The 27,328-nt window shown below is 38.6% G+C and overlaps 1 protein-coding gene across 1 annotated transcript; it reads left to right on the top strand.

The window, feature by feature from the left end:
• The first annotated feature begins 141 nt into the window (after positions 1-141).
• On the top strand, positions 142-27,160 carry UBE2J1 (ubiquitin conjugating enzyme E2 J1). The gene is made up of 8 exons (XM_068184033.1): positions 142-327; positions 9,550-9,623; positions 11,321-11,452; positions 12,019-12,103; positions 13,519-13,624; positions 15,482-15,611; positions 19,237-19,368; positions 26,088-27,160. The coding sequence occupies exons 1-8, from the start codon at positions 297-299 to the stop codon at positions 26,358-26,360; spliced, it is 963 nt and encodes a 320-aa protein (XP_068040134.1). The 5' UTR covers positions 142-296; the 3' UTR covers positions 26,361-27,160.
• The last annotated feature ends 168 nt before the right edge of the window (positions 27,161-27,328 follow it).

The following is a 27,328-nucleotide window of genomic DNA, read 5'->3' as shown; positions in this document are numbered from 1 at the left end:
CTTCGCCCCATCACCTGTGCGGTCGGGATTTTCACTGGCGCAGCCCCCGCGGCGCAGCCGCCGCAGCACCTCGTCCCCTCCCGGCTGCTGTTCCGGGGCCGGGCCCGGGCCCGGGGCGGTGCCGGCGCGGCAGGTGCCTCCCCCCGCGGTCACGGCGGGGCTGTCGCCGCCGCTGCCACGTCAGGGGAGTGTCCCGAGGCTAGGCGGGCCGGGCCGGGCCGGGGCCGCCCTTCCTCCTCCGCCCCCTGCCCCCGCCGCCAGAGCCGCCGCGGAGGGAGCGAGCGGTGCCCGCTGCCATGGAGGCCCGGTACAACCTCAAGAGCCCGGGTAGGCGGCGGCCGCGCCTTTACGGGCTGCCCGGGCCGCTGCGGGCGGGCGAGCCCGCCTCGGGGCTGCCGCTGGTCGCGGAGGGCTCGGGGGCCGGGGCCGGGGCCGGGGCCGGGGCCGGGGCCGGGGCCGGGGCCAGGGCCGGGGCCGCGGCGGGGAGGAGGAGCGGGGGCCGCGGCGGTGGCGGTGGGTTCCCTGCGCCGGGGCGGTGGCGGCGTTCAGGCGGAGGCCGACCGTGTTCGGATCGTCTTCGCAGTGCGATAGCGTTGAAACCTTCCTCCGAGCTGTAATTCGGTTCAAAACACCCTGACCGCCAGGGCTGTGTACGTGTGTGTGTGCCCACGCATTTTGGTGGTTCGTGGAAACGTGCCTTTGAACGTTTAGTCAGGTGGCCGTGCCCTGTTCCCCGGGCATCGCCTGCTCTCTCAATAGGTGCCTGTGAGGGGACGGCTTGCCAAGAGTAGCTTGGCCTGTGTGGCGTCAGTTTGTTTTGCAGAAGTGTTGCTGTACAGGCTCTATGTACTTGGCGTGTCTGTGTTTGTTCACATGTTTGCATGTTAAAATTCATGCCTATAATTCCTGGGCTTTCTTTTGAACCCTTGAAGCGACAGAGACGCCTCTAGAGATGTGGAGAAAACAGCGCTAGAAGGGAAGGTTTTGGTTCCTAGGAAACAAACAGTGGACAGGCCGTGTCTCCCCGCACGGCTGTGTTGGAGCAGCGGCCTCTGACCGGCTGTGCCAGGGCTTCACCTCCTGGAGCTGCTTGCACAGCCGGAGGCCTGACCGACCCTGCCGAAGCAAAACTCTTCCGCAGCTGTAAGGGCTGGGAGAGTTTGTGTGTGGGTTGCTCTCCTGCCCCTGCTTTCCCCTGACCGGGTGTTGAGAAATAGGCATTATCAGCTTCGTGTTATTGTGATGAAATAATAGCTTTATTTTTTAATCATACCGTCTTGTTACCAGCATGAGAGGTGGGGAGAAACTGAATGTTATGATGACTTTGTACCTTAAAAATGTCAGTGACACGCTTGTTTACAAACATACCTCAGGCGGATGATGTGTCTATTGTTAAATTGTGTCCCTTAGCCTCACACCCAAGTTGCATAACTGAAAGATAAGAAGGATCACTAAGCAAATTACGAACTTGTTGTCATTTAAAATATCAGGAAGGAATACTTTTTTTTAGGGAGATATGCAGGATGTGTGGCATATGTGAATTTAGAAGGCCACACAAACATGCTCACTGGTTGTGGTTTGACACGTCATGGGAAACAGTGGTGGTGTGCTGTATGACAAGCACCTGGGATCTGGGTGGAGAGGACAAATATTTGTGGCTTAATTTAGAAATGTTCTTCCCCTTTATTTTTACTTGTCCCCCCTACATTCAAGAGAAAATTACCTTTACTGGAATTGATTTTCAGCACCTGTTGGTGCTGAAAACCAGCTGGAACCAGCTGTTCCGTAACAAAATGAGCTTTGTGTGGCAAAGATAAATAATTCATACAATGGCTTAATATTATTTCTCCAAATTAAACATGTTTGGTTACATATTAATTTATTAAACTATTTCTTTCCATATAGATTAGTGAAAGTTTGTAAATTATTTAAATAACTTTTAAAATTTCTGTAATGATTTAAAACATTGATTTCAATAGTCAATATGTGTGAAATCGTTCACTGAACAGATGGGCAAAAAGGTGTTGAATAAATATAAATAAATATTGTTTCTTTAACAGTTGCACATTAAAATGAGTTGACAGTAATTATGTGTAGCCACTGCTTCTAGTCTGGCACTTTAGTTGCTAACCTGATAGATGAGCATATGCAATTATTTAATACTTTTGTGTGTTGTACAAATTCCTATCTTGTTCCAGTTACCTGTGCACTTTAGTAGTGGTATCTTACTCTTGCCATTTGACTGAAGGTTAAGAATGGAACTGTAGAATACTGTAATATTAAGGTGGTTTTAATTAATGTAAAGGCACTAAAATACATAGTAAGAAGTCCACTGTATTTTCTATTTCAAGGGGTCGTGTCATGTGTGGACTGAAGGGATTACTTTGGTAACTGACCCTCTAGGGCTTTAGAACAAGTAGCTGTCCTTGTACCTGTTGCTGTTGCTTTGCCTTTAATAGAGGAAGAACCCTTAGGTCAGCTTTAGGGATTTGCAGCATGCTACCTTGAGACAGAGTGGAAAAAGTAATCTTTTGTACCTGTACAAGATGCTTCTACTGTTGAAATCTGTTTTTGGACTTGAACAAACTGCAAATGGTGCCTTTGTCTGCTCAGCAGATTTTTTTAAAAGGGCAAATTCTACTAATCCTTTTAGTATAAGTTGCTTTAATGTAATATTGTAGATGAAAATACATTTTAAATAGGAAAATATTGTTAAAAGAAACATGTGCCTTTATGAATCTTTATTTTAAGCCAAATTCTGCTATAGAGTTGTGAAGGAGCTGAAGTTCATCTGTGGTTTATACCTGGATCCCTCTTCTGTGAATGTGTTAGACCAGATTGATGAGTGGGGATCAGTTAGGTTCTTCATTGCTGTACTTTCTGTGTGCTCTCAAGCAGACCACAAAAGAGCAATATTGCTACACATCTTTGTCCTGCTGCTGATTGCTCCTAGGCCATGTGTTCATCTGCTTCCTTATCCCTGTTTTTACAGCCAATTAGCTCATCCCAACATATCTGAAAGATGGCAACTCTCCACAACAACAAGCAAGTTGTTCCCCTGCACACCATGTTTCTGTCGATGAGAGGCAGCGCAGCTCTGGCCCGTCTCAGTTTGCCATAGGTGCAGGCCATGGCCAGTGCAGGTCTGGGATGCCAAGCAGCTCCTGTCACTTGTCCTCTGTAAGAGCAAGGAGCCATAGGGGCATTCACCTGATGCTAGCTTCTCACACTGCCTATGAACTTGAGTTTCTTTTTTTATTTCTTCCCAAAAAGACGGTTAATTTTGGAAGGGATGAAATTTCGCACTTCACACTTCAGGTTTCTTTGTATTGCTTCAATGAGGCAAAGCCTTGTAAGCTGTTGCTTCATATTTTTCTGTGTATTTCTTGCAGTTATAAAAGGGCAAGCTATTTTCTGTCTTAGGATTTCAAAATGGATTAGTCAGTGTATATCAGCCTGCTACCACATGGCTGATAAACCTCTCCCATCAATATTAAAGCTCAGCTGACTAAAGTACAGACTTCATCTTCTTCGTGCCTCAGGAACATCCCTAATTTTCTGAAATTTATAAGACAGCTACTTGGAATAATCTCTTTACTTTTTTTTTTTTTTCCCCCCAAGAGCTGTGACCCTTAGCCTGCTGTAAGATCAGACACAGAATCTTGTAGTTACTGCTCTTGTAGTGACAATGTCTAGCTTTTGTGTAGGCTGTGACCAGGCATCTGAGTGGGTATTAGCACAGACACTTGAAGAATTATGAACAACTACTTACAGTGCCTTACACAGAGCCCACAAAAAACATGCTTTTTTTTTTTTTAGTTTTTTGGGGAGCAGAGTTTGTTTTGCTTTCAGCAGACCACCTCATCAAGACTTTGATTAGTGAGTGCCCTGGAGCACTAGGGACAGCACAGGGAAGGAGTCCTGGCATGCTGTCCTGCATTTGTTGCCCAGGGGCACTGCTTTGGGATCTTGAAGGCATAGGGAACATAACAATGCTGAGATTGTGAACCTCTTAGCTGTCATCTTCAATGTGATTGCCGTTTTTCCTAAAAACTGTACTTCTTTCTCCACTGCATATTTTGTACAAGTAAGTGATCTGTGCCAACAAGCATGCGTCAGTTCTTTGTTAACTAAACACAGCTAATAGGAAATAGCCAGTAGCTGTTGTGCTGCTTAGTAGCTTCTATGTATGAAATAAGGATAGATGGTTTTAAATGGTTGAACAGATGTTAGAAAATGTATTCATAGTTTGATCTTAGCATGTTCAATAAGCACCTTGGATTTTGTAAGTTTTACTCCCTTTGTGTTGCCTGAACAGTTGTTTTCAATTGCAACTACAAGAAGAGTACTGTACTTCCTGTAGCCCTTAGGGAAATGAGGACTAAAGCCTGGTTGTTTCTTAGGGTGAGAGGAAAGCAAGGCAAGACTAATTAAAACTTTTTGTGTTTTTTTAATAGTTGTTAATACTTTATATGAGTACAGGAAGATTGTTGATCATGTGAAAGAATGTACATGAGGCTGTGAAGATGTAAAGCAGCTATTGAGGAGGCTTATGGGTCTTGAGAAGGGATGTATCTGAGACCCTGAGGATGGAAAACAGCTGTCCTGTTTCTTGTCGAGTGGTGTTTACATTTGTTTTGTAGCAAAAGTCAAAGGAGTTGCCAGAGGAATGTCCTGGTCTTGGCTGGGATGGAGTTAATTTTTTTCCTAGTAGCTCGTTCAGTGCTGTGTTTTGGATTTATTTCTGTTATTTTTAGTTCACAAATGATCACACATCATTCACAGGTTCTAAGCTGTCCAGGAGAATCACATCCACAAGGTGACACACAGCTTCTAGTGACACTGTGCAAGTTGCTGTGAACCTGTTAGAGTTGCTGTTTAGATTTAATAAACCATTCTCTAGAGAGTACAGCAAAAAAATACCATTGAAAAAATACAGTTTTCCATATCAAAGAGCTACTGTGACTCTTTGTTTTAAATATGTTTTCTTACATGTGTCAGTGACCACATCACTTAAAATGGGATTTATTTTTTACTTATAATGTCAAAGCTCCTCAAGTGCTGTCATTTTACGAGAAATCCTAGGTACTTTACACCTAAACTTAATCCTGATGGGTTTTTAAATGATGTGCAGGGGAGCTACTGAGAGTGTGATTCACTGTTATTTTTCCCCTGACAAGAAATTTAGACATTACCTTTAGTAAATGAGATTTTCTTTTAAATGCCAATGGAGTTTGGTTCCCAGGTGCTTTGGGCTGCTGTGGGGACTGGTGATTCAGCAGGTGACACTCTGCACTGTGACCTCTGAAGTCACTTGATGGTTACACCAGCTGTGGGTCAGGCACTCTTTGCTCAGTGGTCGGATACAGAGTGGAGGGGGGAAGAAAACAAAGACAGATGGATTTAAGAAGACCCTCCCAAAATGTCACCCATGACACAGCCATGTAATTCAAGGGACTTGATGCTTTTGTCAAACTGTTTATGTGATTTCATTTAATTTTTTTTTTTCTATTATTGTTGTATAATACTTTTCCTAATTGTAGGAAGTAGCCTCATTAATAGATAAACACATAACAAAGATGACCGGTGTTTTACTAATCACTTAAGTGGATTGAGTAGTTATAAAAGTTTCTCTGAGATGAAGGGTTTTATGGGAGTTTTACTTTCACTGGAAAACCTGTATTCAAAAAATAAATTGCATCCTTCCCTGTGCTGTTTTGGTTAGCAGAGCCAAAGGGAAAAAGTTACTGCTTCTTCTGAGTAGACCTCTAAATCTTGTTTAAAGTGAAAAATAAATAATAGCAGCCATAAATAAAAAGGTAGGAAACATTTGCCAAAGCAGTAAAAGCTGTCAGGTTGTTTTATTCTTCTTTTCCCAGCTTAGATAAGTCATCTTGAAAAATTGAGAGATCTCTAGCTTTATGCCAGCTATTCTGGATTCCATTATTTATCTGTACATTATGTACTTTCTTTTTCAAACAGCGGAACTGAAATTTCAAACTGAAGTTTGAGAATTCATTTCCGAATGAAAAGGTTGCTGTACATTTGAGGAAGATACTGTCATACACAGCCACTTGATTTTTTGGTTTTTTTTTTAAAGACATAATGATTTACTAAGAAAACACCACCGATGTTCAAATGCTGTCATCGCTTTAAGCAGTTTCACTGATGTTTACAAAGACTGATCACTTGCGTTTTCTGTATCCAGAAGGTTTCCCCAGCCACTAGGTACAGACTTGTCTGGTTGGGCACATAGCAGGAGTACTTGAATGTGACCTGCAGATATATTCAAAAGCAGCAATTGTGTGAACTGAAGTTTCAGGGTAGCTTGAAGTAAAGGATGATGAAAGTGGAATTTGACTGGGCATGGTTTTTGGCAGAAATAAATCTATTAATCACATATGCATTTATTGTACAAATTTTCCTCCTTAATTGTTATTCCACCACCACTCAATCCTAAAGCAAGCTGGTGGCTTTAAACTTGATTCTCAGATTTTTAATATCCATATTTTGCTTTTCAGAAAATTTTGTTCAGTGTAACACAAGAGGCAGATTGTCAGGCAGAGTCTCTGACCTGTAGTATTGTCTTTCCTCCACAGAGCAGTAGAGACCTCCCAAGCCTCCTGCTTGTTGATGGGAACTCTCCTGAAATCTCTAGTCCAGAAACTTAATTTCCTCAGGATTTAATTTTGATGAACATTGATAAATGGTTACTGAGTGTATCTGTGCAAGTGTGGTTATTTTTCATGCTGATGGTTATGTCACATTAAAAAATAACTTCATTATTTTGTCTCTAAAACCTGTCTTAGACAAATTCAGTGTCTTGACTTTTTTTTTTTTTGCTGAATTAGCGATACTCTTTGACTTTATGGACAGTCTGCGATTCTTTATTTCAAACGGGTCCAAATTGTTCTGATTTTTCAGAATTGCCATTGCCAAATGTTTACTCAGTGACTCAGTATGACTTAAGTGGGTTGAAATACCATGACTTACTGCAGGCAGACTTTGTGAATTATGCTTGTTTCTTCCACCACACTTTTTGGTAGCCAAAGGAAGAACTGTTTCATGAATACTGCAGCAGTGCTTAAAGAAGAAACAAATTTTGTGCTTTCTTCACTGGATCACACATTCTCAGAATGAACCTTTACCGCTCCAGGCTTTTCCTTGCAGCCTCTCAGCTGGTATTTTTGAGCAGTGTGGGAAGAGAAACACAGAATAGTTTGGGTTGGCAGGGATCTTTAAAGGTCATCTAGTTCATCCTCCCTGCCTTAAGCAGGGACACCTTCTGCTAGATCACAGCTCAAAGCTCTGTCCAACATGACCTTCAAGGCTTCCAGGGATGAGGCCCCCACAACTTCTCTGGGCAATTTGTTCCAGTGTCTTGTTGCCCTCATGGTAGAGAATTCCTTCCATATGTCCAATCTAAACTTACTCTCTTTGAGTTTAAAACCATTCCCTCTTGTCTTGTCACTACAGGCTGTGGTAAGAAGTTACTTCTTTCTTATAAAGCATCTTCTAGGTATTGAAAGTTCACAGTAAAGTCTCCCTAGAGCCTTTTCTTCAGGCTGAACAACCCCAGCTCTCAGCCTTTCTGCATACACATGTGCTGCTTAGAATAATGGAATAATAAAAAGGCTTGGGTTGGAAGGTACCTTAAAGATCACCTACTTCCAACCCCCGTGCCATGGGCAGGGACACCTTTCTCTAGACCAGGTTGCTCAGAGCTCCATCCAACCTGGCTTGGAACACTTCCAGGGATGAGGCATCCACAACTTCACTGGATAACTTGTTCCAGCACCTTACCATCCTCACAGGAAATAAATTCTTACTAATATATAATCTAAATCTACTCTCTTTCAGTTTGAAGCTATTCCCCGTCTTGCTGCTCCATGCTCTTATAAAAATCCTTCTCCCATCTTTCTTGTGGACTCTCTTCAGGTATTGGAAGGGTGAAGTTTGGTCACCTGATAGATTTTTAAGATATCCTAGGTTGCTTAATACTGAAAACTTCTTATAAGCAAATTATCTTGTTATTATTATTATATTATTTGAGAGCTAAATTAGATTTTGCTGTTTCATGCCCCAAGAGTGGAATAGTATTATGCTCTAATAGCTTTCCCTCCGTGAATGTGGCTGACTCCACATGATGCTTTTATGGGGGAATGTATTTCTTTTCTATCCTGGTCTCTCAGCTGGGAAATCTCAGTAACAATTGTCTGCCTTGTCTATGACTCCTCTGTCTGTATTAGGTTTTGCTGCCTACAGTCTCAGTTTTCTCATGGTCACCATTTTGCTTTGTGGGGTGTTCACTGCTGAATTAGCTCATCCTGGTGCATGCCACTCTTCTTCTAAAGGCAAATGTCCAGCCTTGTTGGCTGTGAAGCAATGCTGAGTCCAAAGCCTTTTCTGGTCCAGACTGGTTTTCTTATATTCCTCGCTAATGAACTGGTAAACCTTTATGAAGATGAAAGAGACAAACGGTTACTCAGCAGAGCCTGAATGCTGCTAGCTGTGACGTGACCTTGACCTGGTGGGATCTGTCGGCTGTTTAATTGACACCTCCCTGTGGCAGCAGCATAACTGAGGTAACTGGCAGCAGCAAGATTTCCATATAATTGGTTTTCTGTTTGGGTTGTAAGAAGTGAAATTCTCAAACTTTGAGCTGTGTTTATAGCTGTCCAAAAGTGTGAAGGAGGAAAAGGACTTTTCACAGTAGATTGGAAGGAAAATTCCTCTGTGGGGAGGTCAGAGTTTTTTATTAATGTATGGTGCACATGAGGGCACCTGAAGTGTAAGTGATGTAACAGAGCTTGCAAAAGAGTGCACAAGAAGGAGAGGCAGAAAATACAGATGATGCTGGTATTTCTGAAGTGGAAGGTTGGAGAAGGTTACTAATGAGTGTCCTGAAGTCATGATAGAAGAATATCTGGGTGTCACACTCAGTGGCAGGTTCCAACTGCAGAGACCCTGGGTAAATTTTTCAGGCTAGGCATATTGACAGATATTTCAAATCTATTATAAAACTTCATCTCCTGTTACTGGTGATGTGTTGATTTCTCTCAAGTATTACTGTGACCTCCTTTTGATCAACTAAAGGAGTAGTCGTGTAATTGTCATGGGAGGTGTCAGGATAAAGCTTTTCAGCAGTTGTTAAAGATGCATATCGTGTCCTATATCATAAAATATTGAGGTTGTTAGCCTTGTAAATCTTGGAGTCTGAAACCCTGTTAATGATACATATGTTTTTCCTCCTGTCTGGTGCAATTACTAACGTAAAACTACTTTAGTCCCAGTGTTCGGTGTTGAGAAACTGTGACCGTGCACATATTTTTCATAACTTTATGCTTGTATAACCCATTTAAGGTTTATTCATCATAAGTAATTATATAGTGTCTTGAATTATGAACTCCAGTGAAGAAGCTGGAATCTGCTAGAGAAGATTAGTTAGCTGAAAAGAGTTCTTCAATAAATGTTTTATGTATTTTTCTATGCAATGCATATTAAGTTATTTTCTTCATTTTCATGTCTTATGCTTTCTTTTTTTTTCAGCTGTCAAACGTTTGATGAAAGAGGCTGCAGAACTGAAGGATCCTACAGATCATTATCATGCACAGCCTTTGGAGGTTTGTTTCTATATGTTTGCAAGAGCTTGTAATTAGGCAGTTTTGTTAATATATACTCTTAATATATACTTCTCTAAAATGCATATATATTTAAAATGTACATATTTAAATGATAGCAAACCAGTTTTTTCCCCTATGAGGGAAATCAGCAGCAGAATTCAACTTCAATGGTCTTGTAGTTCAGGGTATTGGTGAAAGTACTTAATAACAGTTTTACATTGCACCTCAGTAGTTTTCTAGCATGGATGTTTTTATTCCCCCATCACTTTCCCAAGACTATGGAAATACTTAATATATAAATCAAGCATTTTGTATTCAAACCTGACATGTGGCACAGTTGTTGAGTTGTTCACTGAAGCACTTAACCTAAGGTGATCTCTGAGGATTGCCATTTTGCATTTAAGAAAACCTGTGAAAAACACAAATTCTGTACAATTCTGGATGCATTGTAAGAGAGGGGGGTTTCACTTAAGGAGTAGCTTCTTGTCTGAACACCCGGTTAAGTTTTTGGTCTGAGAGAACAATGAAGTTCTGGTGGTTAGAAGCTTAAACAGAAATCCCTACTGACTTCACTTGGTTAATTACAAAACATCAGTGTTCTGTGGTATTCAGTTGGGAGATTTGATTTTTAGCTGTTTGCAGAAATAAGTAACACGCTCGACATGCTTACATAATAATGCATGTTTCTGGGTGCTATAAAATATTCCTTACTGTCTCCTGGTTTTTATTTGTAGCTTGCTTCTACTTCCTGTGGTAAAATGAGAGGTTTAATTCTTGCTATTATTTGTAACCTACATGAAAGTCTTATTTCTGGATTAGAACAGTGTCTCACTGGGGAAGAGAACAGTGACAGAAGAAAGGAAATGCTGGAAATCTTGACAGTTATCTCCTATACTTGAAAAACTGCAGCTAGGTGGGCTGCCCCAGTGCTGCAATACCAGTGTTTAGCATTAGCTGAGGGATCCCATTCACTGACAGCAAGCTTCATTTGGACTCCTGTCCTAATTGTAGGAATTGTTCTGCTTGTAAATATTGGGGAAGTTGTTGGCAGCACAAGATCTGATACACAAATCCCATCTCAAAATCCCAAAGAAATGATGTATAAAGAAAAGTTACTTATATATCCAATGACAATAAAACTGTAGATTTCAAAGTGTACCTTTCAAAGTTGTGCAATAAGGCACAGTATTTGTTTCAAAACTGTTAGTGGAGGAGGGAGAATAGGAGTCCTCTGTGGTGTGGGTCAAATCCCTGTGTTGACCTGGGCATGGTAGGAGCTTTGGGAAGGCTGTCATTAGTGTTCTTTCTTGGTGTAGGTCTCCCCTTGGTTCTCCAGAAATTATTGTTCACTGAGGCAAAGATCTAAAGATTTTTGATCTTTCTCTTAGTTGACTCTGTTTTCCATCTGTTAGGTAGTAAAACTCCTGTCATAATTTATACAACTAGCATAAAGAATTTGGATAATGAATTTGAGGGTTTTGGCTAATTATTGCACAAGAAAACTACCAGAAGCCTACAATGCTTTATCCTTAGTGCTGCATTTTCTTAACTCTCCATTTGATTTTGGCTTCTTAAAACTTCTGCCTGTGTACTGTTTCTGCAGCCTATCCTTTTTCAAGAAAATGGCATTGAGTTGTCTATTTCTCTGATGAATACTATTTCTTTTCCCCTTCTTCCATTGATGGGGGTATTTTTAGGATAATCTTTTTGAATGGCACTTCACTGTTAGAGGCCCTCCAGATTCAGATTTTGATGGAGGGATTTATCATGGGCGAATAGTGCTGCCACCTGAGTATCCCATGAAACCACCCAGCATTATTTTGCTGACGGTAAGTAAGCATGGTTACTAGTTTTTCCTTTTTATGTTATCAATTTTATCATAGGTAGAGAGAGAGAGAGAGAGATTATTGGCATTTAACATGATGTTATTTTTGTAAGAAAGGTGGCACAGTATAGTATAATTAAAGATCCTCAGTCTTCCAAGATTATTTTGGTAATCTCTTAATTGCATGAAGCTTTATGCCTAATAAATGCTCTTTCCTCCGGGAGCAATCACATTGCTGATGTGATTGTCTAGCCTTTTGTTCTCCCCATGGGCCCTCTTGGTTTCTGTTGAATACATTGCTCAGCTGTAGGAAGGCAGACCTGTAGTTTAAGGCAAAGGCCTTCCTTTGTGCATAGTTTTGTAGGAGGTTTTCTTCATACATTAATAGATTCAGATGACAGAGTTCAGTTTTCAGCAAGCTGAATGCCAATTTTGTGGTGTTGGCAGTAGTATAATTGTCACATGTTGTTTGCGTATGGAATTATTTTGATTGTGATTTTTATGGCTTCTACAAAAACTAAAGAGTTAAATTCTAGCATGCTTTATTGTATCCTCCTCCTTCCTTTGAAGGCAAATGGCAGGTTTGAAGTGGGGAAGAAAATTTGTTTAAGCATCTCAGGGCACCATCCTGAAACATGGCAGCCTTCGTGGAGTAGTAAGTAACAATTCCTTGAAAAATCTAACCCCCATCAAACAACTTGTTCTTTAAACAAAAGGAAATCTCATGAAAAATGTTTATAGTGGAAAAGGAGACAGATTTTGAGGGTGTATTGGAGAGAATTTGTCAAATGTAAGGTCATAAAAGAATGAAATTGAATGATTTGGAAATCATACTAAGTAAATGCCAGGGCTGAGAAACTGAGGGGTGATGGTAAGCTCTTCTTTACTTGGATACATAAGCATTAAGAATTCTCAGACTAATTAGAATATTCTTTGTGTGTTTTGTTTAAAATTTTCCTTATGAAAATAAATCCTGTTACTTTACCCTGTTTTTGCACGATCACTAAGCCAGCTTGAATAATATTAGAAGGGAGTTTTCAATTCTAATGATGTGGTTCTGAGCACTCAAGAAGAAAGATAATGTGGTCTGAGTTTAGAATAACTAAATCATCTTTATCTTTATTTTAAAAAATACTGTTATTACAGAAATTGAGAGCTGGCACAGTTCATCCAAGGCAGTATGCTTATGTTCAAGTAATTTTAGTTTTGCTGAGTACCGTATATCAATTATTTCTATATTAGTTTCACTTTTAAAATATATTAGTAAAATCTTTGGAGTTTTCTAGTAGACCACTCTTCAACTTTTGTTAAGTCTCTAATTTTTTTTTAAGAGTAGAAAATACTGTGTTTCTAAGTAGTTGTATATATGCTGTCTCTTTTCTGTGGTACTTATTTTGATCTGATATTTATTTACCAAATCTATTAGCAAAGTGTCTTGAATTCTTAAATATCATTACTTCTGTAAAACAAAGTCCAAGTACAGATGTTGTCAAAAGAGATGCTTCAGATGACAATTCTGTTACAAGCAGTTACTAATATTTTAAGTGAGCTCCTTCCCCTATTGTGCTGACAAAAAAGGAACAAATTCTGCAATACTTTGCAAAAAAGAAAAACTCTGACCATGTGTACACTAAATTGTAGAATCCATGTCTAATAGAAAACAGAATCAAAAAAAAAGAATTCCCTGTGAACCTTCTTATCTTTTTCCTCCCCCTGCTCCCCTTCTCCCCACAACTCCTTTTTATATGTTGGTTCTGCTTTACCTTTTTTCATTGTTTTTAAAGTCTGGAACACTCATCTTAATGCAACGTTTTTGCAACAGTTGATTTTTCTCTTCTCTGTTGGCTGGTGGTCTTTTCTTTGTTTACAACATAATGTTAAAACAAAATTAAGAAAGCCTTGCAGTTGACCAAAAAAAAAAAAAAAACCCAAACCACTGCTGCTTGTAGGAAATTCAGACTTGGCAGAATGAAGTTTTGCAGTCAGAAATGCAACTTTTCCAAGTGTGGAATGAGGTTACATAACTGTTGTTTCTGCCACCTTGTTTATATCTCTGTTTTCCCATTTTAGTAAGAACAGCTTTACTAGCTATCATTGGATTTATGCCAACCAAAGGTGAAGGAGCAATAGGATCTCTAGATTACACACCAGAAGAAAGAAGAGCTCTTGCAAAGAAGTAAGTGCTAAGTTTGTTGTTGTAGGGACATTTACATTCACTCACTTTTAGGATAATGCACTGAGTAGAAAATAAGCTACTTCGGTGTATTCTCTTGCATTTATTCCAAATAAAACAAATTTGATGCCTTGTATGTGTAGTCACTTTTTTCTCTGAATATTGTGCAAACTTGGAACTTGCAGTCAAATAAAATATTTTGAGAGCACTCCGTTCCTTCCAGCATTGTGTGGTCATATTAGAGGTTTGTCTGAAATTCAGACTTGGAGATGTAATTAACATTGTGATACAGTACTAATTGCAGCATGGAGAGAAAGTGGGTGTGATGGAATTGATAGTTAAGTGGGGGAGAAAACAAGCAAAAATAATTATGCATAATTCTCTTTAAGTAATAATGAAATTATTTCAAAATTCTGAACCAACTTCTTCTAAATGATCTTTAGGAAGTTAACTTGAGATTAAGTTTCTGACTATGATGAAATTATTAGCGTAGTGGACAGAGGAAGGGCAGAGGATGTTCTTTATAGGGACTTCAGCAAGGCTTTTGGTGTCTTTTCCCTTATCCTCAGTCATGAAGCTACCTAGGTAGCTGGGGACAGTAAGATAGATTAAGAACTGGCTGAGCTGCCTGGCTCAAAGGATTGTGATATGCAACACAAAATCCAGCTGCAGGCTGGTCACTGTTGGTGTATTCCTGGTGTCAGTGCTGGGGCCAGTGCTATTCAGTGTCATTAATGACCTGGATAATGAGACAGGGTGCACCCTCAGCAAGTTTACTGGTGACGCAAAGCTGGGAGGAGTGGCTGATACACCAGAAAGTTGTACTGCCATCCAGAGGAGCCTCAGTGGGCTGGAGGAAGGTCAGAGAAACGTCCTGCCCCTGGAGAGGAATAACATCAGCTGACTAGCTGACTAGAAGGGAGCTTGGAAGGGAAGATTCTGGTGGTCACCATGCTGATCCTGAGGCAGCAGGGTGCCCTTGCAGTAAAGAAGGCTGAAATGTCCTGGGTTGCACAAGAAGGAGCATTGCCAGCAGGTCAAGGGAAGTGATCCTACTTCAGTACTCAGCACTGGTGAGACATCAGGAGTGCTGGGTTCAGGTGGGACTGTGACCAGGTCAGAGTACAGGAAAGATAGGGATGTCCTAGAGCAAATTCAGTGCAGTGCCACAAAGGTGATTGAGGGGCTGGAACATGTTTTATCCATGGAGATAGTAAAAGAACTGTGAGTGTTCAGCCTGGAGAAGAGAAGGTTCAGGGGATCATATCCATGTGTACAGTTATCTGAAAGGAAGTTGTAAAAAAGGTAGAGCCAGTCTCTTTTCAGTAGCACTCAGTAACAGGAGTGAGTCAGTGGGGTAGGCTGGTCATGATACTCTGCTGTCAAGTCTCTATGGTTCCTCACTGGCCTGGAGAGCCACTTGCAGTGTGCTTTATAGAGAGATGATGTGGAAAGATTGTTTTCCAGGAAGCTGAAATTCCTGGATTGGAGGTGCAAGCTCCAATCTATGTCCAGTATAACATTTGTAAAAATAGTTACATCTTTTTAATTTATAATTTTTATTTTATGCAGATATAAATATTTTAATTGTAAGAAATTATTAATAAATTATAAATAATAGTGCTATTTAAGTCAGTTGTTAATACTTTCCTAAATTACTTGAGAGAATTTCTGTTAGTAATACAGATAATTCTCAACATATTTTTTCAAGATAATGTGATTTGAGGCAGAGGGAAGTACTTCTAAGCTACTGGCATTGCCACCACTTGTTTTTCTGTGGATTGTTCTGCAAATAGTTTATTAAAAAGCGCACAGGAACACTGAGAACATGCTATTCTGAGCTATGTCTTTTGTGGACAGGTCACAAGACTTCTGTTGTGAAATTTGTGGCACATCTATGAAGACAGCCCTCTTACCACTGACATCTGGAAGTGTGTCAAGCCAGGCAGACAAGGAGGCTAAAGAACTTGCCAGACAAATTAGCTTCAAGGTAAAGTCACTGTTTAAACTTTTATCTCTCTTATCTAGAAATAGAAAAGAAAATACTGAGAAAAAACTTGTAAATCACAGAAACATTCATCATTTCAGAAAACCTTCATCAGTTGCTATGTGGAAGCCTGTTTTCTCAGTATAGTCTGAAAGAGAAAAGAATGGATCTCTTGAAATTTGCCAGTTAATAAGTTGTGCATCTGAAGCATTGATTGATTAGTTTTAGTGGTGACCACTGTGGTAAGAACTGCCTATGTTGCTTTTACTTCCACATTTTCCAACACTAATAACTTGATTAAATTCTCCAGAATTAGTTTTATCATAAAAGTGTGACAGAAGTTTGGGCAAAGCTAACCTAAATTTTTTACCTTTGTGATTTTTTTTTTCCTCTTGGCTTATGGAAGGAATAAAACATATTACTACTGAAAAATGGTTGCAAATTCTTTTGAAGTACTCTGCTACTATCTGAAGATACTGAAAGTTGAACTCTGGTGTGGAAGTTGCTGTGACCGAAAAATGTGTTCTCTAGCTTGTGTTTCAGTGAAAGCAAGGTTTGTTTAGACAAATACATTCCTTAGAGAATTGCATGTCTTGCATGCACAGTGTTGTTTTTCACTGGGTTTTCCACTAAACTCTTAAATCAGCCACTAAGGAAGACTACTGTGCATGAGAGCAGGGAACTGCAGTTACATTATGACAATGTGGCCTTAGTGCAGAACGCATCCTCACTTAGGTCAGGGCTGCCAATATGTCCCCTTTTATCACCTATGTTCTTCTAATAGTGTCCTAAAGTCTACTTTTTACTTTTTTTGTGTGTGCCAGGAAAGTAAAGATTATCTTCTGAGCATTCCTGCCAGTTTTGCAGGACATGCATATTCCTGTGCCATAACACTTAAAATAAAAACATCTCCAAATGTTTTATTTACAAAGATGAGAAAAACAGGGACAGAGCTTTAAAGCTCAACTACTTGGAGAAATAATGGATTGCCTTTTCCTGGCTTTTTTAGATATATAAGGATTTAAAGTTGTAGGATTGATTTTTACTTAAGAACCGCTAGTCTTCAAAGAAATTCTAGAAATATCAAAGTTTGATTTTTGTTTGGCTTTTTCTTTTGTGGGAAAGAACTCATAACTTACATTTCATACCTTTTTCAGTTTTGAAATTAAAGGCTTAGAGATATCAGTCTTTAAAGAATACAGGTACTTTCCATGTATCTATATGCTTGACACTACCTCCTAAGAATAAGCACTTGTCAGGAAAAAAAAAAGGAAAAAAAGCCTTAGGTTTCTACAGCCTTTTACCATCCATTGTGAGTTGTTTTTTTCTTTTTAATTTAATAAGGCAAACCAGTACTGTCCTCTGGTTGCATCTTCCCTTCTCAAATCAAAATTCGGGGGTTGAGGTTTTTTATGCTTCCTGCTTCTCTGCTTTGCTTGACTTTCTTACCTGTTTGTTGTTAGGTGGAGGTGTTCATTGATGTGTTTGTAATAACCTAATAGTATGAATTACTATCAGAAAATAAAGAAGTTTTTAATTATTTGGATACATTTCATGTGAATTTATGGGGTAAGATTTAACATCAGATTGCTGATTGAATGTATAATTTGACAGAGCCTCTCTACTAGCAAACATACTAGCAACCTCTGCATTAGCTTCCTCCTTAAATAAGAGATTTCTTAACTATGTCTAGATGATCCCAGGGTTATTGTGTTTCTTTCCAGCTTTAAACAAGATGGTAACTTTTAAAGAAGTGGTATTGAGATAGGAATATGAAATTCAGGAGCGGGGAAAAAAACCCCAACTCATCTTCTCATTACGGTTTTCCTGCTTCTGTGAGCAGCCACCTTTGTTCCTGTCTGTTTTAATAGTAAATTACATTTTGTATCAATTTTATATTGACTTCCAAATAGTTTTCTTCATTTTAGGTGTTATATAACAGAAATTACATTTTGCTTAAAGAAGGATAAAGGAAAAAGAAATTACTAATAGCATATGTATAACTCTAAGACAGTATGGTTTACCTTCATGTTGCCATCACAAGGCATATTTTGCAGTAAAATTAATTCTCTGCTCATCATCATTATTATGTTTAAATATGTTGGTCATCTTTTGAATATTAGTCTGACTTCAGTCTAGATACTAGACTTAGTACTTTTATAAGCTAAAGTAAATCAAATGCACATTTGTTACTGCTTTATAGAGATTAACAGTAAATAAGCTCGTCTTGAAAGAAGCAAGAGTATGAAAATCAGTACTCACAGGTTCCAGGGAACTTGTGATTGGATATAGGAAGGAAAGTGTGTTGTCAAATGCTGGAGCAGAATACCCAGAGAGACTCTGGAACCCCCAGCTTTGGAGATGCTCAAAACTTGTCTGGACATGACTCTAGAGAGAGTTGGACCAGGGACATCTAGAGTTCCATTCCAGTCTAAATGTTTCATAATTCTGTGTTGCTTTGTTGATCATCCATATTTGAATCATAACTTTTCCTGTCTAATATGACAGTTCATAATAGTCAAGTGCAAAGAGAAAGCAGTGTTCTTAGCAGATTCTAAGTTTTTAAATGTTAAATCCATCTCCAGATTGTTTTAGTGCTGTATTTTTTGGATTCTCTTGAGGTAATACATATGAAGAAACAGAGAGCTTAATTTCCTCACACTAAATAGTATCAGGAAAGACTACTGTACTGTGATCTTACCAGTTTGTTATCACCATAACTGGTTGTTTTCTACTACACTGTTTGTATTTCTTGCTGCTACTACTACCACCACTACCTATGTCTGCATTTGAAGACAGTCACTAGATTTGATGTTGTCATTTTTGTAATAAGTCGGGATCTAGACACATGACTTGGGAGGAGACTTGCTTACTGATAAAAATTGATATGGTCAAGAATTCTTTTTTTTTGACGTGTGTAAATTTTAGAAGTATTTCAGTTCAGCACTATGATGGTATGTCCTTTTCTATTCCCTAGAGATTACTGTCAGCATATATACTGGAGTTCGTGTTCTTCTACATGTCCCTACTGATCTCTTGTCTCAGATTTCCTAAGCATGAAACCTAAATTCTAGGAAATAATGCGTAGTAGACATTTTGTAAATGTGTATGAAGTATTGCAAGACTTGAATTTTTTCTTTTGCTCTGTGCTGAAATTTAAATACTGGACACTGGTATGCATGTACTACCCAGTGTAGTGTCATGCATATATGCCCACTCTCTCTGTGAGGCACTTTGGTACTGAAACCAGTATAGCCAGTTTACACTGGCACTCACTAGAGGCTCTTTAGTCCTGTGGAGGAACAGGCTGTGTTACTTCACTTGTATCAGCAGTAGGCCAGCATTGTCTTAAGGACTTGCAAAACGAAAGGATTAAAAACTGTGTAATTCTGGCATATTGTCCTGGATCTTTTAAAGAATATTGTTTGCGCTTTTGCAGTCTTATTTTTAAAGAATTAAAATTTCTTAAACTTGTTGCTGTGTCATTGAAATGCAACTGGCACACCTGATTATTATATTTTGCTATACCTCCTATTCTCTACAATGGAATACACATTCCAAAATAAGCCAAATTGTTTTGGAGCAATTTTGATCTTGTCTGTGAAGTGTACATGTGTGCTTCTTGTAGGCAGAGGCCAATTCATCCAGGCGATCTGATGCTGGACCCTCAAACACATCAGGACTGAACCATTCTGCTGCTTCACGTGAGCCCCAGCAGGATGGTGCAGCTAGAGCATTCGCAGATCCAACAAGTGCGACGGTATGTCCATCTTTGAGCTTTATTGGGCATAGTCTGAACATGAAATTGGTCCTCTTAAGCTGATTTAAGTCCTGATTAAAGTATGTAGTTCACTTATTTATGCTGGAACTCCTTCATACTTTTATATAAAATCTGTTAGCAAATAGTATGCTGAATAATTTTTGGAAATAGCAACCTCTGCTTTCGCTTTCTTCTCTTAAAACAAGAAATAATGTTCTTTTAGCAGTTCTTCTTCCCAATGTTTCCTTTAATTACATTAAGTGTTCATTAAAACTTTATGGTGTCTGAAGCACTACAGTTTACCATCTGCATAATGTAGCACTGTTTTTATCTACAGAATTCTTAGCCAGAGGCAAAAAATATTTCTGTGATAACCTGTAGCTTTTAAATATCAATCAATATTATCTTCTTGGATTTTATAACCTCTTAAGTAAGTCTAAAATATTCTTACCATTTGAAATATGACTCTTATATTTTAATACTGCTAGGTGTAGGGCTTACATAAAGGTTTCAGAAGTGGCTGAGTCTGATGGTGGGCCAAGGCAGCTGCTGTTACGACTGTTGCACATGCAGTCTAAATTCACTGATAAATTGCAGGCAAATCCCAGCTAAGCTGCCTTTTTTAGAGAGGATGGGGCTGCAGATTGGTTAAAAAACCTACAACATGTCCATTAAAATCTGTTGTGTGTTTGCAACATGTTTTCAAGCTGTGTGGAAATATAAACATGCTAACAGCAAACTTTCTTGCCCCCTACAGTAAGGATTCTTCCAGATTGTTCAAGATTTAATAAACTATTTTATTATATTCTTATTATAAATGCTGGCTAATATAGTAGAAAGATCTCACACACCAAGGTATTGCTGGCATTTTCTTGAGGAGAGAGATTTTTTTAAATTAATCACATTTTTAAGAAAACTGGTTTTATCAATTATACTGATTTAATAATTAATGATTAATTTTCAGATCAGTCCTATGGGAAATGAGATCTTTAAACATATAAACATATAAATGTATGTAAAAATATTCATATATGTGATTAATTGTAAATGATAAGTGGGTTCATATTTTAGGGAATTGAACTAATATTCAGGATGGTTAGTTTTAGTTTGAATCAACACCTGTGTTGAATCAATAACCTGTGTTTCTGAGCTGTCACATTTTGAGTGTTAGGAATTATCTGGAGCCATTCAGTAGTGGAAGAAAGAAATGTGTAACAGGAAAGACTGTTTTAAGGAATTTGAGCTTGCTATTTTTGTGTTCTTATTTATGTGAAAGGTAATAGAAATCTTTTCAAAGTAGGGCACTCTGGACCTTCATCTGCTTAGAGGTGTGAAAGAGTACCCATGCAAACCTCAGATCTTTTCTACTCAGCGGGGTTTCTTGTATGTGTAAAATCCATTTATTGAGTTCTTGTTGTGTAAAGACCTAATTCTGCCTTATTAAGTTGTGTTAAATGTGGGCAACACCAAAACATATTATTCTCTCTTTGTGGATAAAATGTTTGCCACTTAATCTACAAATGTGTACTTAATTAAAAGCTGTTCTAGAAAATTTGCTGGGTTTACTCTCTTTGAGGGCCAGTGCTGAGTTCTTGTATTAACTTGTGTAATTCCTTCTGATACTGTAAATTAATGTGTCTCACTCTAAAGCCATGGAACCTTTTGTCTTTCTAGACAATATAGAGGTGAATACTAGAAGTAATAATGTAATAAAAAAAAAGGAATGTTACCTTTCTTCTGTTCTAGAACAGTTGTAATTGGTCTTCATTAAAGACACAATGGTATATAGGTGCTAAGGAAGGGGTCACCTCTAGGTGAAAGTGAAGGAATCTGTAGACTGTGTTTTACTATGGGACTGCTCCATGATCGAGTTTGTTCTTTCCAGCAAGAGTTCTCTGTTCCGTGATTTTTTTACCTTTAAGTTGCTTGAAAGGCCAAACATTTTTGAAATGTATTAATGGCAATATATTTGTCAGCACAGTGATGTCCTTTCTGGGACAGGGCTAACTTAATTCTTGTGTGAAGAGCACTCTGAAATGGGTCTCTGCCATGGCATAATTTTGTGTCCATTTCTTTGTTCCATGCAGGGCCTTATTCCTGATGAAGAGAGAATTTTTCATTCTATCAGAAAAAGAGATATTTTTAATTAGCTTTCCCTTCTGTCATCTTTACCTAGGGAAAGGATAATAGCCTCACTGACTAAAGAAGGACCAAGTCTTACAGTATTTCCATTAAGCATATGTTTTTCAGATTTCAAAACTCAGTTTGAAACTGTTGTTTATGTTTTGGCTTTCATTGTGTTACTCAGTACTTCAGTCTTACAGATTCTTGCCCTTTGAAAATACTTACTCTGTAATTGCTGCATGGATATGTTTGTCTGTGCGCTCCTCACCTTCTCTTGTCTTTTTGCCAGACCAGCAGGGGTTTTTCCCATTCAACGTCCTGTTAGTAATGACTGGAGTGTGCAACACTGGTGCAGATGTTGCACATTGGCTGTCAAGTTTTATGTGCCTGTATTAGAGAACATTCATCCAGCCTTTAAACAGCTGATTTTTGAAGGAAGAAGGAGGGGAGGGGGTTGATTCTCACGCCAGTAAGACCTGCTTCCCAAGAGAGCCTGTCACAACATTATAGAGGTTTGCCAGGTGCAAGGCAACGAGGACAACGGCATGAGATCAAGGAAAGGAACAACGCTGCTCTGGAAAATGCTGCCACAGCAACTCGTCTGAAAGGATACAGAGCTGCAGACAACACTCTTTAGCATTAATACAACTAAAACAATAGGCTACCTAAGGCATTATGCAACATAGTATTTCTGAGGAGTCTGCACCCAGTGCAGAGAACACCTCTGACTTGACTACTTCTGACAGTACTTTATTTGTAGTAGCTGTTGATGTCTACTCAGGGCAAAGTAATGGTACGTTATGCTTGTTTGACTGTTGAAAGTGCAAGCAAGGTATGCTGCTGAAAGTTGGCTTGAGTAATTGATGAGATCCTTCCACATCTGAGCAAAACAATGTTTCTGAAGGAATATATTATAGATACTCAGGTGGGACTTGAGTCCAGTGGTCACCTAAATTTTGGTACCAAAACTCTGATCACAGTGGGACTCATTAGTGGAGGCTGGAGCACAGTGCAGTTTATTCAGCAGCAGAGGCTGGTAGGCTGCATTTCTGTCTTCCCCTGATTGCACAGACTAAATCTGTGTGGATTGTGGGTGTCTGAACTTCCACCAAATCTGTAGTAATACATTTGGTGTATTGATATGGATAGATGTCCCACCTTGGGGCTTATAGCTAATGAATAAAGTTGATGCTTGGTGAGCTTTATTAAGTAACAAGGTAAAAACTGTAGTTAAGTTGTTTTCTGATAACCTGGGAATACATTAAGCCTCAGTACACCTGTTACTAAACAATATCCTGTAGTAGTGACCTGCACTGATAACAGTGGCTGGATGAACCATTATGAGGAGTGATAAACAGTATAACTGAAGCCAGCTACTTTGAGCTGATGAAGGAGGTTTCTGTCAGAAAATGAGGCTGTGTTCTGATGCATGAGATTTATAAAAGCCCTTACCTTTAATCATAAGTTCTGAAATATTGGTAAAAAGTGTTTCCCTTTATCTCTGTTAAGTGCTGTCTTAGATTTGTAATACTATAGCAACCATTTTAAATGTCTTGACAATTGAGAGTACTTGGCCCAACTTTGATTCATTAAAAAATAGACATTTTTCATATTAGCCATTAAGCCATGCTGTGTCAAATTTCAGCGGTTCTTCAGTTGGAAGTTGTACAGACAAACAGGTATTTCACTTATCCTGATTTTTGCATCTCTCCCCAGACCATTAGTATAAGTGAAAGAGGCTTCAGTAACCCAGAGGATTTATATGGTTCTGAGCTCCTGAGATTGCTGTATTTTTAAAACATCCTTTCTAAGATAATTATTTAATCCTTCTAGTATTCTGATAAAAATTTTTAAAATAATGGCCTGGAGATATAAAGGATGCAATGAATGCATTTTTCAGTAGACTGAACATGATATAAGTTTCCTTACTTGCATTTTTTTAGACAATACAAGTTTCTGTTAGTTCTGATATAAGTATATTTTACTGAAATAGCTTGTTCATCGAATAATTGTTCAGATGTCCTTGGAGCAAAGTTTTCTCTCAGTCCTGACAGTTTCAGAAGCTTCAGAAATAATATGACAAGTAGTAATATAAATAGTATGCAATAATGTGAAATGTGTGTATTAAATGTCTGTAAAGATCAGATGCTAAAGGTGGCTATAATGTAACTATTATTGAATATTTCTATTTTTAGTCTGTTAAGCTTTCATCCACATTTCCAGTTTGGTTTGGCAGAAACAATGGAAATTGTGTCATGTGAGGTGTTGTGTTAGTCTAAAAATCTTGTCATGTTTGCTTACAAGGATTTTAAAGACTTGCTATTAAGTTGAAGACAAGATGTTTGTGATTTTTTTAAAATAGTGTGGCCCATCTGCCATTTTGGAGATTCTTAACACTTAAGTCTTCAAACAAATAAAAAAATCTATCTATCTGTCTATCTATTTATCTATCTATCTATCTATCTATCTATCTATCTATCTCTATTATTTAAGATACTGCAGCACTTGTACCCAAATTTATATCAGGTCATGATCACTCCTTTCTTAGCTTTCTTCTGCATGTCTGGTAATAGTTGCCCATTGATTATGTTGGGAATCCCAAGGTGGTGCATTAGCTGAGCTTTGGGTGAAGCTTTTGGTCTGCTGCTGGCCCAATCCATCTATAATTTCCTCAGAAAAATAACTTAAAGCCTTGAAATTGTCAGTGAGATTTCTCTTGAATCACAGATCTGTTCATGTCATTGTATGACAGCTTGTTCTATTCAGAATAGAGCCCTTCTGTTTTATTTTTAAATTTAAGTTTTGCAGTATTGAGAAGATGTGTGTGACAGCCAGTGCTAGTTACTTTTGTTAGTAAGATGAAGGATTAGGAATATTTCTAGACTTTTTTATATCTTTAAAACTGTTTGAAGAAAAAAAACATTGTTTACTGAATTGATAGTTCTTGTGTCCTGAATTCACTTCTCTCCCTCTCACCTTCTGGATGATGGGAATGTAGATGAGTCTAGGAACTTCATTTTTCAAAGATTTGGCTTCCCCAAGTCTTTATTTTCCTTGGCATGAGGAGCTTTCAAGTGAGAAGCAGAATTACTTTCTTCTGCAGTGTACTGGAAATCACAACAGGCTGCTTGTGGTGTTCTTGGCTGTGTCTGCTGATAAAATGTATCTTTTAAAAACATTTTGCTTTGAAGCTACCCAAGCTGCTTTGCTTATTTAGGCAAGACACCTGTGTAAATAGGCAAGTTGTCAAATGTGGCGAGTAATTGCATCAGTACTTTCTTGCCAATGATAAACAGTGGGAAATACTAATGATGGGGAGGTAGGAAGGGAAGGCCTCTTCCTTGGGTGAGACAAATCACCGACTAGGTGGAAATTTTGAATTCTTTGTCCACACACAGAAAAATCACAAGACCAAGTGCTATTCACTGTCTTGCGGATTGTCAAACCTGATATGCAGTTGAGGGCATTCCCCATTACGTCGTGTGGAAAGGTTATCTTTTATGGGTATAGTAGATGGCTGAAGCAGTGCTTAAGGTTCTGGATATTGTGTCCATTAAGAGGCTATGGAAAAAAATCTAAAATGTCAAGAATTCTAGTTTTACCTGCTGTAATGATAATCTTTTAGAAGGAAAGGAGGAGAAAACTTAACTCTGGAAAATAGCTACAAATTGCTTTAAGTAGGAATACCAGAAAACCTTATTTTCTGATGACTGAAAATGAGGCTTAAAAATTTGAAAAACCTGCAGTTTTTTCTCAGAGCTTCTTTTTTTTAAAACACTTAAAAACTGAACCTTGTCAAAATGCTTATTTCTAATGACTGCGCTGTATTACTATTTTTAATATTAAATGTTGGACATTTGAGCTTTTTAGTATTGCAAGCAGGATTAGTCTGGTGGGAGATCAGATGTCATATTTTGAAACTCATTTTTTCAGCATAAAATTCTCATGAACAGAACATCATTTGCCAAAGTGTGTTTTTTAGTACTTGTAATGTCAGACCGAGTTTGACCAGTAGAGGACAGTAGGTAAGTGCTTGCATACGTGCTGTGCTCAGGAACTCCTGCTGGGATCAGGTGGTTTGTGGTTAGGATTTTTGTTTTGTTTTTTCAGTGATGGTGGTGGTGATAAGAACAGACTTCTGGATCCAGCTGTCCACAGGAAGCATTGCAGCATTGCTTAAATACAGTTCTTGGACTTCTCTCCATCCTTCTTTTGGCTTCCCCATCTTGTTTCCCCTTCAGTAGGTGACATTGCAAATCCTCAGAGATAAAACTATCCAGAAGATTGTTAAAGATTTCTTGAGCAGCAAAGAGTTAAAACAAATCCTACACAAAGATACTTGAAATCTCTAACACAAATATGGTTTGACAGACTTTTTCAGCCTTCTCTTGTCTATAGAACTGCTGATTTTCAGCTTGAAATATACTTCTACTCAGGATAGTGTATGGACAAAAACAACCAGCTATAACCATCCTGCAATTATTAGTGGCATGTATTAACAGTTATCTGAAGAGCACATTTTAGTCCTTATGATTTTATCTCTTGCAAATCTTACATGCTGTATTGTCTGACAACTCTCAACCTTTCTTTTTTAGCTTGAAACTCAGAGCAGCAGTACAGTGGCTGGCCAGGAGCATACTCCAGCTGTGTCGAGCACCACCACCTCGATGAGTCCTCGGCAGCGCCGTGCGCAGCAGCAGAGCCAGAGACGGGCCGCAACTTCAACCGACTTCAACCGGGCACAGCAGCCCAGAGCCAACACCAACCACACGGGGTCAACCGTGCTCATCGTCCTGCTGACCTTTGCTCTGGCAGCTCTCATATTTCGTAGAATATGTTTGGCTAACGAGTATGTATTTGAGTTATAAGGTTGTTTGTCCTAACAACAGTGACTTGAATGCTTCACTCAACATTCTGTATTGGCTATGACATGAGAACTGTTTACAAAGGTTACTTTTTGTATTTACGCTTAAATCCTTATGAATGTCAATGTACCTACAGATACATTACTTGTAGGAAAAGCAAAGTTGGACATGTAAGCTATGAGTTTTAATTGAGTGCCCACTAGATACTTGGAGAAACAGTGCACTGGAAAAATAACATTAAGGCATGTGGGATGGGACTAAATCTGAATAATTTATGAACTAGTAAAAGACGATTTTTTAAAAATGGTTGATTCAATTTTTTATGGGGCATAAATGCTCATATAAGTACCCCATCTAAGTTAGTATAAGATTTGACATGGAAGAGGGGATTATAAAATGAGACACTGCTATGTGTTTGTGTCTGATGAACTCCTAATTTAGAGGAAATACAGTTTTGTAACCACTTTTATTTGCCATGACACATGTCCAGAGGAGAAACACAAATTGGTTGTGATGCTGCTTTATGTGTGTTGAAGGGGGAAAGGACTGTGGGAGGAAAGTAGGTGCCAGAAAACGACTTGCATTATTTTGATTTTTATTTTTCAGAATAAAGACTGGGTAGTCTTTTCAAAGATTTGAATGTCCTCTTCTAGTACTTTCAACTGTATATCTTGTTTTTAAAATTTGAAGATTATGCAAAACATGTCTATTCTTGCAATAGTTATAAATATGTAATATAATTATTTACCCAGAGCTGTTGTCTTGTAATTATACCAGAAATATACATAATGTGTTGAACTGAATGTTTTGTATGTGGTTTTATTTACTAAAGAAAATTTAAACCTTATTATACTTAAATTCTCATATATATTAACATGCTTAACAGAAGTATTTATTACAGTCCTGCTAGTAATAAAGTTTCAAGCCAGTCTTTGGATATGCTTCAAGTATCTCATAGCAGTTTGTTTCTT

The sequence above is a fragment of the Anomalospiza imberbis genome, chromosome 3, assembly GCF_031753505.1.
Source record: "Anomalospiza imberbis isolate Cuckoo-Finch-1a 21T00152 chromosome 3, ASM3175350v1, whole genome shotgun sequence".
NCBI classification, from domain to species: domain Eukaryota; kingdom Metazoa; phylum Chordata; class Aves; order Passeriformes; family Viduidae; genus Anomalospiza; species Anomalospiza imberbis.
The sequence above is the reverse complement of the archived record's forward strand: the minus strand, read 5'-3'. Positions and strand labels throughout refer to the sequence as shown.